Consider the following 13475-nt stretch of genomic DNA (forward strand, 5'->3'; position numbering starts at 1 on the left):
TTACTCATTAACTCCTTTTTCCCCACAGAGGCTGTGTCCACGCGTTTGTGGATTCACCCAAACCTCTTCTATCTCATCCCCCTTTTCCCTGCGTGGGCTGTGTCCGTGTCCTGCCCCTGAATGTCCATCACATTCCTGGGTACACCCTGAACTTGAAATAACCCGGGCTCTCTGCCCGTGTTTGAGCTCCTTTTCCGGAGTCTCTCTGGCATCCTGCGATGGCTCCGCCGCCTCCAGCCCCGCTCGGAGCCATCGATCCCCATTTTCCATCCGAAACTCGGTGCCTGCCTGGGTGACAGCGGCTCCGCTGCCAGCAGGGACCAGGCGCCCGGACGGAAACCTTTAGGAAATCGCATTATTGGGTTTGTGTTTTTTATATAGCGCTGCGATAATTGCTGCAGTGTTTGCTCCTCGCGGAGCTGCCAGGGCATTCAGCATCCTGAATCCAGGGGCCCGAGTGGGATTCAGCCCCACATCACACACTGGCCACATCCTGGCAGTGATTTCTCTCTCGTCTCCTTTGCCCAGGGCAAAAACTGAACTTGTGACCCAGATGTGAGCAGCCTGTTATCTCCTCAGCCAGCCCAGCTTCCCCAGGAGCCTTTTATTTAGCAGATAAACCCCCGAAATTCAGCCTGGGTCTCTGAGATGGGCTGGGAGATTCGCAGGTTAAACAGATGTAAGAAGCGCAGGTTTGCTCATAATTATTTTCCTGAATATCTGTCGATACTAATTAAAATTGTTTCCCATAATTAAATTTAGAACAGCAAGGGAGAGCAAGGGGTCGCTGAAATCCTTTTCTTTTGAATCACTCGGTGGTAAAAGGGGTTTTCAAATCAAATTAATAAAAAAATCCATTCCCATTCTCTCTCCCTGCCCCCACGAGAGGGATGGATTGTGGGGTGCTTTGGCTGAAAATGGGGTTTAGGGGGGCTCAGGACTGTGGGTCTGTGAGGAGAATTCAGTGTGTCCCCAAACCCCCAGCACAGCCAGGGACACTCCAGTGCTGGATCAGGCAGGGAATGAGGAGCTGGCTGTGCCCTTGTTATATTATATATATTTATATTATATATATACATGTTATACTATTGGCTTTTCACAAATATTAAAATGAATATGTGTAAAGTTGGAAAACTTTGCGGTATGAAACTTAGAAATAGCGGCGTAATACATATATATACATATATACACATATATATACATATATACACACATATATACATATATACACACATATATACACATATATATATACATATATACACATACACATATACAATGTATACAATATATACATATACACACATATACATATATACAATCTATACAATATGTACATCCATACATACATGTATATATTGTAATATATTGTATGTATGTGTGTGTTTATATATATACTATATACTTATATATACACACATATATATACATACATATATATAAAATATATATTTATATATATAAAATTTATATATAAATACATAAATATATAAAAAACAGATATATAAAATATATTTTTATATATAAAAGATATAAAAATGTATTTTATATATATATAATATGTGTATATATATGTGTGTGTGCATATATATATATGCATATATATATATACACATATATATACACACACATATATGCATATATATATATACACGCACACACACACATATATATATATATATATTTATATATATATATATATACACACATATATACATATATATATGATATTTTTTTAGGCTGTAAAATAAAGCCTGCCCTAAATCCCACACTATGCCAGGACAGCACAAGGACAGTGCTGCTCCTGCTCCCCTCCAGGCAATCCCTGCACAGGGTGAGCTGCTCTGGAGCTCTTGCCCGAAGCTGAGGGTTCTGCTTGCTTTAATTGATGCACAGAGTCATTTTCCTGGGGGAAAGGGGTTTGGACACAGCACTGCCAGTACTTCCAAGCCTGGCTGGGTGTGCCAGGAGGGTCTGGGGACTGGAGGAGCCATTTCCCTGTGCCTGGCCACTCCTGGCCACCCCTCACACGCAGGGCATCTCCAGAGACACCAAACCTGGATTTTGTTTTGTCCTAAGCAGGAACATCCCAATGTCCCGGCACACTCCGCTCTGCCTGGAGTCACCGGGATCCCCTGGAGCCCAGCACCTCCAGCACAGCTCTGGGAAAGCAGCTCTGAAAACTTGGCTGAGGCTTTGGCCAGTGACCTGAGAGCTCTCCCCAGCTCAGGCTTTCCCTGCTCTGGACACGGGGTTTGGCAGCCAGAGCCGGAGCCTTGGGAGCGGCTGCCGGGGACACCCGGCTGGCCCTGGGCAAGGTCACCAGGGCTGGGATGAGCCAGCTGGGCTGGCAGGGCCGTGCCATGGCAGTGAGAGCTGCAAAACTGTGAGATCACAAGAGAAAACAACAGCATCTGACGCCTGCCCTCCCCTGGGGGGATTTTGGGACAAATCAGTGAGCTTGTCATTTTTATTTTGGATGGAAGGAGGTGACAGCTGTGCCTGAGGGACAAAATTCAGCAGCTCCAGGGGACTGGCAAGACCCAGGTATCCCAAGGGGTTGGAGGGGGAACAGTTCGTGGCCCTCCCCAGACCCCCTCACACATTTTATAAAAATAAATTTTTATTTATTTATTCACACTGCTGGGCTTGGCCAAAGTAAGCTCTGCTTAAAACCCAAAGCTCTGCCAGCCTGGGGCTGCTGGGGTCTCCCAGGGCTGGAAAAGCAAGAAAAAAAAGAGGCTGAGGAAGAGTGGGATCGTGACTAACTCACCAAAATTAGCCAGGCAAATTAGCACTGTTCAGCTGGAATGGCTTTGCCAACAGACACGTGGGGATATCCAGAATATTTCAGGATTTGGAGCTGCCTGGGCTCAATTACCACAGTCCCTCCATCCCCAGAGCCTTTCTGAGGCCCGTGGGATGCTGGTGTTGATGGCAGCTGGGACGCTGGCTCCAGCACATGGGGACAGAGGTCCTGCCCTCCCCGGCGCTGTGAGACATCACTGCCTTTAGCTGCTGTAATGGGTTTCTAAAATTAGCTGCACACTCTGCCCTTGGACTGGAGCAGGACATTTCTCAGTTGTTTAATATCAAAAGTCCAAAAAAATAAAAAAGGAAGCAGAGCACAAAAGCCGCCCAGTCAATGCATGGCTAAGTTTATTTTATCGCTTGTCCAACAGAAGTCGACATCTATTTTAAGTCATTTATGAGGAGTACAAGTGTGAATAGCTGCAGAAGTTTTGCAATTCCAAGACACCACATACAGCTGCTAAAAAAAGCAAATTTAACCTTCCCAACAAAGCCTCAAAAAGCAGCCCACCCTTCCCAGGATCGTGTTTCCCATCTACTGATTTCAGGCAGCCGAAGCTCATCTCCCCCAGATCTGAAGTTGATTTATGAAAATTTATGAAGTTGTTTATGAAAAGGGCCCCAGCCACAGCAGCATCACCCCCTCACTGCATCCTGGGGTGCTTCCCTTCCATTTAAGCTCAGTTTTCCCTGTGCTGAGCAGGACAGGTGCAGGTTGGTCCCTTGGGGTTTATCCCTCCCTTCAATTTATGAGTATTTTACATTTTGCCTTTGGCCACAGCTCCTATAAATAAACCCTGGCTGCTCGTGGCAGATGTGAGGCCTTTCCCTGCCTGCACGCTCCGTTAGAGGCCCTGACTTCCCAGCAGCTGGAATGGGAATGGATGTGAGTCTGCAATGAAATATTAATTGGGAGCAATGCTATTCTCCTGTCTACAGAAGGGAATTTTAATTGAGGACCACGTTAACGAGCTAATACCTTCCCTCACCATGTGGTCACAGAAGGAAGGGGGGGTTGCTGGGACCTGCTCTTTTTAATTGGAGCCTCTCCTATCACCTCTGTCTCCCCAAATCAACCCAAATTAGCAGCCCAGCGCTCATCACCCAGCAAACCCAACCACCAGCAATCGCTTGATTTGACTTGTGGTTTCCTAAGGGGCAGAAATAATCTCAGCAAGGAGAGTCTGGAGCATCCCTGTGAGGTCAGGCCTGACCAGCAGCACCTCCCTTCATGCCCTTTAAGTCCTAACTGTTCCTAAGTATTCCCAAAGCTCCAGCTCAAGAAGGGAATCTGCAGCACGGGCAGGAGATCCCCGGAGCTGGAACAAAATAGGAATTCTCAAATAGCACACCTGAAAATGCAAGTTCAGGAGGTTGCTTTTCCTGCCCATTTCTGGCTGGATTTAGCTCACCCAGTGTTGCACTGGGCTTCAAACAGGATGGGAGAGAGATGTGGATCTGGGAGGAGGGATACCTCTGATCTTGCATTTTCCAAGTGTTTTGGTAAAGGCTGAGCTCTCTGACACATCAGGAAAGCATGGGAACTGCTGCAGCCCTTCCAGGGCTGGAAAATGATTCTCCCTTAGTGGAGGCTTTTAATTTCAAGAGTGGGAGTGGGGGGGATCACTGCCTTCATCCTACAAAGCAGAAAGCAAAGCTACAGAGAAGCAGCGGGGGCAGCTCCTGCTGCGGGACCGGAGGGAGCCGGGGCCGTGTCCAGCTGTCACTGCCACTTGTCACTCATGTCCTCGTTCTTGTGGAACTCGTGGAAGTGGTCAGCATACCTGGGGAGAGGGCAGAGCCACGTTAAGCTGCAGCAAGCCCCAAGGTGCTCTGGCAGCCGAGCAGGAGCTGCCCCGAATCCAAGGGGTCGTTCCTTGAGGATAACCATGCTCTGCTCCAGCCACAGGAACTGGGCTCATGGCACAGGGCCAGGTCTCCAGGATCACGTTTGCTTTTATCAGGATTCCTCCTGGGCAAGGACTGTCTGCAGGGAAGGCTTTGGAAAACACCCAACTGAACACAACCCTGTTCTTCAGAAAAGTTCTGTTGAACTTTTTCTGCCCGCCTCCCTGACTGGGTTTAAAGCCCAATTTACTGGCCTTGTTTCCAGCACTGGGGTGCCCAAAAAATCTGCTGCAGACCAAACCCTGCCCACCAGACCAGCCCTGAGGCCGGGCTGGCCCAGCCTGTCCTCACTCACTTCTTAGCGCAGAAGGCGGCGCAGTCCCGTCCCACACTCTCGCTCCAGGCGGTTTTGTAGAGCACCTGCCAGGGAAGGAACGGGATAACGGGATCAGCTCTGCTCCCACCTCCATCCCAGCCCCTCCTCACTGCAGCCTGTGCCAGCCTGGCCCTGCCATCCCATCCTGGAGAGGGACTTGTGACAAGGGCATGGAGTGACAGGACAAAGGAATGGCTTAGAATTGATGGAGAGAAGGTTTAAATTTGGTGTCAGGGAGAAATTCTTCCCTGTGAGGGTGGGCAGGCCCTGGCACAGGGTGCCCAGAGAGGCTGGGGCTGCCCCTGGATCCTTGGAAGTGTCCAAGACCAGGCTGGACAGGGCTTGGAGCAGCCTGGGACAGTGGAAGGTGTCCCTGCCATGGCAGGGGGTGGAACTGGAAGATTTTTAAGGTCCCTTCCCACCCACGCTGTGGTTCTGTGATCTGTGGGGAACCCCAGTGTGCTGCAGGGGTTGCCCTCAGGATGGTCAAGATGACCTTTCCCAGTGGGTTATTTTTACTGGGACAGTGCTGCTGTGGCTGTGGTGGTTTGGGATGAGGCTCAGGGCTGCACATGGATGGAGAAGTATTTTTGGAACAGGCTTAAGGAAGGTCAGTAAAGGTCAGGAAAGGTCAGGAAGTTCGTAATTAACTTGGCTCCTTTTTACCTCCATGCCTCTGTGTTCTCATTGCAGAGCCGAGGTCTGAGGAGGCAGTGCTGGGTTTGGGAGGGGGAGAAGCCCTGGTTTGACTGATTTGTTCAAGCCTTGGGGATTTGTAAGCTGTTATCACCAGGAAATCACCCCAACCACACAAACAGCCACCAGCAGCTCCAAATCAGGGTTATCGAGGTCCCCAGTGGCAGAGATGTCACTCCCACTGTGGGGATGGAGGAGCAGGAGCTCCCCTGAGACACCCACAGTCCATCTCCACCCAGTGCTGGGTGCTGGATTTCAGGCTCTTTTGTGTCTAGATGATGTAAGATCATTCCAGCCATGTAATATTTATGAATTTTCCTTTTCTTTTTTTTTTTTTTTTTTTTTTTTTTTTTTTGGGTTAGAGCTTTAAAGTTTAATGATGTTTAACTTTTTATTTCCTTTGCTCCTTTCCTCACCAAAATAACTTTGAGAGCAGGACAGAAATATTGTTCTGATTTGGCTTTCATCTTGTTTCCTCGTTTAATTATTGATGATTTGTTTGGCTTTTTTTTTTCTCCCTGAAATGACAAATAAACTCCCAGAAACTGTGCAAGGATACAGGAGGAACTTGCACCACGACAAACAAAAAATCTCTCCCAGGAGATCTGGGCTGGCTGAAGCCTCCATTCCTCTAATTTCTCTAATTTCAACCTTAGTGTAGAGTTGGGGAAACTTGAAAACTAGAGAAAAACAAAGCCCCAGAGCATGTCAGGAGCATGGGGAGAGCAGGAGGTTAAGGATGCACCCAGGAATAGGATCCACGTGGTCTAGAACCAGGTAGTGTGGGCTCAGGGGCATGTATTTTATTCCTAAAATCACTTATGGTATTAGATTCATAAGAATTAACCAAAATTTTGCTCCCCACTAAGCAGAGGGGAGCACACTAAACACCTGGCACAGTGGCACCACTCTCCTGGCTGATCCCAGGAACAACAGGAACTCACAGACAGCTTCCAGCTCCTGCCCTTGGGCAAGCCAGGGTGGAATTTCCTCCCTGTGAAGCCGAGGGGATATTCCTTGGCATGTCCCTGTGCCACACTCCCGGCCTCTGGAACCTCTGACACAGCAGGTGCAGCGCTCTCGCTTGGCACAGCATCTTAAACCGGCCCAAATTCCCCCTGGAGGGGGTGAGAGTGGATGTTTTGTCTCAGTGCCCACCCCCTGTGGCCCCCACACTCACCAGGAAGACGAGGCAGTGCAGGAACAGGGTGTAGAAGAAGGCCACGGTCCGAGCGGTTTTGTTGGACAGGATGAGCCGCCCCTGCAGAAGAGCAGAATGGAAAATCCTGTTTGAAGGTGGGCCACCAGCTCTCCTCAGAGGGGCTTGGAGAGATCCTGGCAAGGACTGGGAGCCTGTTCCTGCCAGACCCTACACAGACACACAGTCAGGTGGTGTTTGCCACCCACCTGTGCCCACCTCCGAGAAGTGATGCTCCTTCAAAGTGGCTGCACAGGTGCCTGTGCTCTCAGCCCAAATTTGCCCCAACCTGGCTGGATTCAGGGCTGCCAAGTGCAGGCTTTCCCCCACTGAAAACTCTTCTGGGGGTTTATTCTGAGTTGCTTTAGCCCAGCTCTCTCCAGCAGCTCTCCCTGCTCCTGCTGTGCCAGCCCTGCCTCAGTGCCTGCTCCGCAGAGAAACCCCGGCAGTAATTAAGCTTTGCACATTTTTAATTCATCAGCTCAAACGATTTGGTGATTTGCAGCGTCCCCTCGTCGCCTCCTGAGCAGGGCACTGGAGCCAGGGCTGTGTTGGTGTTCCCAGAAGCTGTTCCTGGTGTTCCCTGGTGTCCCCTTGCTCTGGCTCTGCAAGGTCCATCCTGAAAGGTTTGTTCTCCACCCTGGCACATCCTGTGCCACCCCACAGGGCTGCCCCAGCTCCCTGGGGGCTGGAAACCTGTGGGGTCGCGATGAATCGCCCTCCACCCCTCATTTTGGAGAGGCCACTGAACCACAGGCAGACCCTGCTGATGCCTGAGCCCTTTTGGCACATCACACCGAGATCCCAGTGGGAAAACCTTCACGCTCATCCCTTCAAAAGCATGAAAATCAGGAGCGGCAGAGGAGCGGCTCACCAAGGACGGGTCCTGCCTTCCTTCACAGCCACTCTTTATTCCTGCTGTAACCCAGGGACTCATTATGGACATAAGCACATTCCCCAAACACCACGCAGCCTTTCCAAAGCTGGCATTAAAACCCACAGATCTCCCACCAAACCCATTCCGGGCTGAAATCGTCTTTGCTATTCACGGCCACGGCGGAGGCTGCTGTAACAAACAAGATTATGTTCTTAAATATTCCCAAGGAATAACTCCCCTAAGTCAGTTTTTTTTTTGTGAATGCCTTTCATTAATTCTCCGTGGTGCTAGCACGCCACACAATCCATATTCATGTTGGCATTTGCTTGGTTTTTATGCAAATGACAGCTCTGCCTTTATTACAGGATATCTCTGTGTTCTGGGGCTGCTGCTTCACCTCCCTTGTGCTGGAGAACTGGGGGTTAACGCAGCCAAAACCCCATCCTGAGCCTGCTGCTAATGCCACAGATTCCAGTATAAGTCAGATTTCCCCAGTCACGGCATTTTTAGCTCAGAAAGTCAGACCCTAAGAGATGGCAGCCCCAGCTGGCAGTGGCAGCAGTCAACTCCTGCCCTCTGTGCCTCAGGCAAGGACCCTCTGCTGCTGCACACACCACAGCTTCCCCAGCACTTTCCCTGATGCTTTTTTGGAAGGAAGAGCCAGAGCAGGAAGGATCAGGGCTTGGGAAGGGTTTTTTATGGAGAATGCAATGAGAAGCCAATGTGTGCCTGAGGATGCTGTGCTGTGTGGGGATCAGATCTTCCCTGGAGTGTTGGACCCTCTGCAGCCCCTCACACTCCTCCTCCCCAGATGTGTGGGGTGCTGGGGCTCTCTGGGGGGGTCTCCTCTGCAGGAGGCTTTTCCCCTGGCTGGGGGTGCAGCCCTGAGCCCCACACCATGCCACAAACCAGATGAGAGGTGCTTGGAATCATAGAATAAAATCAGAATTGTGTAGGTTGGAAAAGACCTCAAAAATCCTTGAGTCCAACCATTCCCCCAGCACTGCCAAGCCCACCACTAAACCACGTCCCCAAGTGCCACATCTGCCTTTAAACACCTCTGGGGATGGTGATGCCACCACTGCCCTGGGCAGCAAGGGAGGAAAGGGATTGCTCCTAACCCAAATTCCAGCATGGCCCCAGTGTGCTCTGCACCCTTGCCTGGGACAGCAAGGATGGAGCCTCCCCAGTGCCCAGGAACCCCATTCCCTCACAGGCCCTGGGCTGAAAACCTCTCAGCAGTGCTGGCAGAGCAGCCACTCACCATGCTCAGCGTGGCTTTATCCCAGGGACTGAGGCTCAGGTACTTCCTCTGGCGTTCCTACAAGGAAACCATACAAGATTTTAAGGCTCAGAGGGCTAATTTGGGGTTTGCAAAACATGGAAGGAGCTGTGTGCCCTAGGATGGTCCAATTTTCCCCCTCAGCCACCCACCAGCCATCATCTGGGCACGGTGACTTTTATTTATTCTTTATTTTTGAAAGCAAAGGGCGTTTGAGTGCGTTTCATTCTATCAGAGGTCCCTGGATTTCATCTGGGCAGATGAAATCTGCCTCACAGCAGGCAGAGGGGCTGATGCAGAGGGAAGGTGCTGGGGAGCCTTTCCTACCTTCCTGCTGAAGGAGGAGAAAGGGTCCAGGCGTTCCTCATACTGGGAGGAGTAGCGCTGCTCCGTGTCATCCCTGCTGCTGCCCTGTGGGAGCAAAGGCAGGCTGAGAGCCAGCAGGGACACCAGCACAAGGACAGGACCCTGAGCTCCCCCACTTGGGAGAAATGACCCCCAAAGGATGGAGCAGCACAGCCCAGAGCTGGCCCACGGGGCTGACAGCATCCGTCCCCTTCAGAAAGGAGAAGCACAACAGGAGCTGCTGAACAAAGTCCTTTCTTCTTGAAACTCTGGAATGGTTTGGGTTGGGAAGCACCTTGGGTTGTTACATCAGGGGATTCTGCCATGAGGACTCCCTGTTTCTCCTGTGTCTCCCTATTTTTGGCCCTTTCCATGAAATAATCATCACCTGACTCATCCTCACAGAGCTCACCTGGGCAGCTGCAAATCCCACCCTGAATTCCTTGGCAGGGCAGGAGGGAGACGGGCTCAGGAGGAGGAAATCATTGCTGGGAAAAGGGCAAGGAGCATGAAGAACACCCCTTGAAAGGACTGAAAGGTTTGGCTGGGTTCAGACAGGATGGATTTTATCCTTCTGGGACAGAATTCCCTTCCCACAGCCCCGGCTGCAGCGAGCCCTGAGGATGCTCGGGAAGCCTCCCTGCTCCTCCTTCCTCCACCTCTGCAGATTCCACATGATTCCTGCCCAAATCCAGCCTGGAAACAGCACATGCTGCCACCAGCCCTGGGCACAGCCTGCTGCAAGCTCTGGCTCCTTGCTCCAGTGCTAATTCCCTGTCCCAGCACGGCGCCGCTTGCCGCTCTGCCCGGCAACTCCAACACTCCCCGGGGCTTTCTGGACCTGTTCCTACGTGCTGAGGGTTGCCCTGCCAGGCCCCGTGGCTGCCTGTTACACCTCTGTGGAAGCCTTTAGTAACTCACACACTGCAACCCGAGCAGGTCAGGGCCATGAAGCCAGAGCCCCATTTAGGGGCGAGGAAGCGGCCGCGGCCTGGCCCACTGCAGTGATCTTTGATGAGTATTTTTAACGTGTCACATGCCCCATTAGGGGGTGAATTATGCAATCCCCTGCTCTGCTGCCATGGAGGGTTTTGCTCTTTAGCTCACGGCGATGGCATCCAGGGGTTGCCTCGCGGCGGAGGATAAACATGGAGATGATATTCCGCAGGAGAAACCGGAAAAAAATGTCACAGGGGATGGCCTGGCGTCATCACGGAGACATAAAGAACCAAATAAGGTCCCTCACAGCTGTAGGAGTTTCCCACCCCCAAATGCTATCAAAATATCCCTCGACAAAACAGACTCCAGGTCCAGGCAGCAGGGAAAGGCGGCAGCCAGGGGAGGATGGCAGGGAATGGGTGCCCCCCCCTCTGTGAGTGGCACTTTTGCATTTCTAAGGAAAGCCCGAGGTCAGGGGAGCCTGGCTCTGGCCAGGGAAGTGTTTGCAGTGGGAAGCTCCCAGGCAGCAGCCTGAGCCTCCTGCAAAGCCCCAGGGATGAAGCTCCCGAGGGACATGAGCAGAGCAGGTTGCAGCAAAGCCTGGTCCCCTTTCCCAGCCTTCTCCTGGCATTACTGGGATGATTTTGGGCAAGCTTCTTCTCCTTTGTCTGTCTTCTGTCTGCTCAGGGAGCAGCTCTCTCTGCTGGATACAAGTTCAGGAATGAGCACAAGTGGGGCAGGATGAATTATTTTCCAGGCTCTTCTGCAGGGTTTATTGCAGGAGGCCCCAGTTTAACCTCTGGCAGCCTGGTCAGGCAGAAGTATCCACACTGGAGCAGCACAGTGCCAGCAGTGAGCATCAGAGGAGGGGGCAGCAGCTCTCTAAGAGAGGAAATTTGGGTTTGTGGCTTAGAAGATGTCAAAGACCCCTCAGCACAGTTCTAAACTGCCTTCCTGGCAGGGTCTCTGCTCCTCTGGACAGAGCACTGCACCCTTTCCCACCCCAATCAGCTCCAACTTCCATGCAAGCTGGAAATGTGCAATTCCTGTGTCTGGGGCCGGTGTCTGTGTGAGCCCAGCCCGGGGATGGACAGACAGACGGACAGGTGGGCACTCACCCGGCCAGGGTAGCTCTGCAGGAACTTGATCTTCTCGTAGAGCTTGATGTTGTCGGCTCTCAGGTTGTCCAGCTCGCTCTGCAGGGCGTGCACCGTGTGCTGCAGCATCCGGTTCTCCTGCACGGGGCGTGGGGGGACAGTGGGATCCAGCCAGGGGGGATTTGGTGCACCCAGCCAGGCTCCAGCCCCTTCTCAGGTGTGAAACCCCCCTGGCTCTGAATTCAAATTGCTCCCTAATTAAAAGTGTCCCAGGTGTGGCAGAAGGGCGCTCACCCATCCCTCAGTGGCCACAGAAGGGCTGAGGGGGGCTTTGGGGTGGGATGTGGCTCCCACAGGAGGTGCAGACACAGCTGGACAGCTTTGAAAAGGTTATTTTGAGCTCTGTTTCAATTTGTTAGCCCAAATTGTGTTCTCCACCTGCTTTTTCTGTGGCACTTCCCAACACTGTGCCAGGAGGCCAAGCACAGGGACACAGGGGGTGGGACCTGTCCTTGACTCGCTCCTGCTCACAGCAGGATGTATTTTCCTTTCACTTGCAGGGGTTGCTACAGAATTCCCTGCAGGTCAGCAGAGCAGCCAGCCCAGGCTGAGCCCCCCAGCCCCTCCCCAGCAGACTCACCCCCTCCAGCTCCTGGTTCTTGGCCCGGAATCGTTCCCTCTGGCTGGAGATGATGGAGAGGAGAGAGTCCACCTGCCCCTCGGGGCATGAGCTGCCTGGGGATGGAGGGTGACCTGTGGATGAGGTTTGGAGTGAGAGATGAGCTGGCAGATGCCCCTGTGCACAGTTATTGCAACATGGACTACTATTGATGGTTTTTTTCCTTTTCATTTTTGAGGACTCATCCTCAAAGTGGACAGGAAAACCAATTGCATTATTTGGTGCAACCCATGGCTGCCTTTCCTGACTCCAACCCTCCCCATCCCTGCCAGACTCTCTCCTCTGGGCTCTGCAGCAGCTGCAGCATTAAAATAAAGCCCCAGAGCCACAATCCTCTCTCTCTACCCCAACCCCTCATCCACCAGCAGTTGCTCTGCCCAGGATCCCATTTTTTGGGATTTTCCCCCCCATGATGGGGCTCTGTGGGTGCCTGGGGGGCTGTGGCCATCCCTCCCTGCTCTTCCTTCCTGGCAGTGGCATTCAGGGCCAAGGAGAAATGTGTCCCCAAGGCCATGACTCAACCATCTGCACAGAGCAGTTATTCATAGAGCAGGATGGGTGGCTGCAGGTTGTTTAGCTTGGTGGGACTGTTGCTGTGATATTGTTTATCTTGTGTTTTCAAAACCTTTCAAAACAAACAGAAAAAAACAAGCAAAAAAAGGGAAAGGAAATGTTTATTTTTTAATTTTTTTCCCCCAGAGGAGCAAGGAGTTGTTATTTTTTTGGATTCATTCTCTCCTGCAGACCTCAGCACAGGGGCTGATGTACGGGAAATGTTTCACTCGCTGGCTCTGGAGGGGTTTGGTGTGGGAAGAGCAGGAGGCAGAGCACAGAGCTCAGGGTGTGGTTCAGCCTGGGCTCAGTTTGCTTCAAGCCTGGCACCTGCCTGCTGCACCCTTGGGAGGAGCCAAAAGATGGGCAAACCATGCCCAGCATGGAAAAGTGTCCACACTGGGCAGGTGACGGCTCAGGAGCATCCTCACGCTGCCATCCCTGCAGAAGTGACCACCCTGCCCATGGTGGGGTGTCCCAGCCCAGCCTGGCTCCCTCCTCTCACCATAAAACAGCGCCGTGGCCTCCTTGATGGGCTCAGGGATCCTCTCCAGGCCGGGGGCGGCCGCGCCCTGGGCAGCACAAGCAGAAAGAAGGGATGAAACATTTCCCACCCACCCAAAGGTGCCTGGGCAAAGCAGCCCCTCCTGGACCCTGCTGGTGCCCTGGCAGCCTCATCCCTGCTGGCCAGGCCCTCTGCAAGGACAAGGACTGGCCCAGCATGGAAAGGGCTGGATGGTTCCTGGATGCCACTGGTGCCTCTCCCTCCCACACC

The 13475-nt window shown here is 52.1% G+C and overlaps 1 protein-coding gene across 1 annotated transcript in view; it reads right to left on the reverse strand.

Annotated features, from left to right (window-relative positions):
* Positions 1–3141: 3141 nt before the first annotated feature.
* The window catches only part of CUX1 (cut like homeobox 1), a 266570-nt gene continuing 256236 nt past the window's right edge, over positions 3142–13475 (reverse strand). The window contains exons 16-23 of the mRNA XM_058854097.1: positions 13206–13272; positions 12110–12222; positions 11491–11607; positions 9416–9499; positions 9071–9127; positions 6912–6992; positions 5015–5079; positions 3142–4595 (exon numbers count right to left, since the gene is read on the reverse strand). Coding sequence (XP_058710080.1) covers positions 4535–4595; positions 5015–5079; positions 6912–6992; positions 9071–9127; positions 9416–9499; positions 11491–11607; positions 12110–12222; positions 13206–13272 — 645 coding nt within the window. The 3' untranslated portion in view covers positions 3142–4534. The remainder of the gene's footprint in view (positions 4596–5014; positions 5080–6911; positions 6993–9070; positions 9128–9415; positions 9500–11490; positions 11608–12109; positions 12223–13205; positions 13273–13475) is intronic.

Source organism: Poecile atricapillus, chromosome 21, assembly GCF_030490865.1.
Source record: "Poecile atricapillus isolate bPoeAtr1 chromosome 21, bPoeAtr1.hap1, whole genome shotgun sequence".
In the NCBI taxonomy this organism is placed as follows: domain Eukaryota; kingdom Metazoa; phylum Chordata; class Aves; order Passeriformes; family Paridae; genus Poecile; species Poecile atricapillus.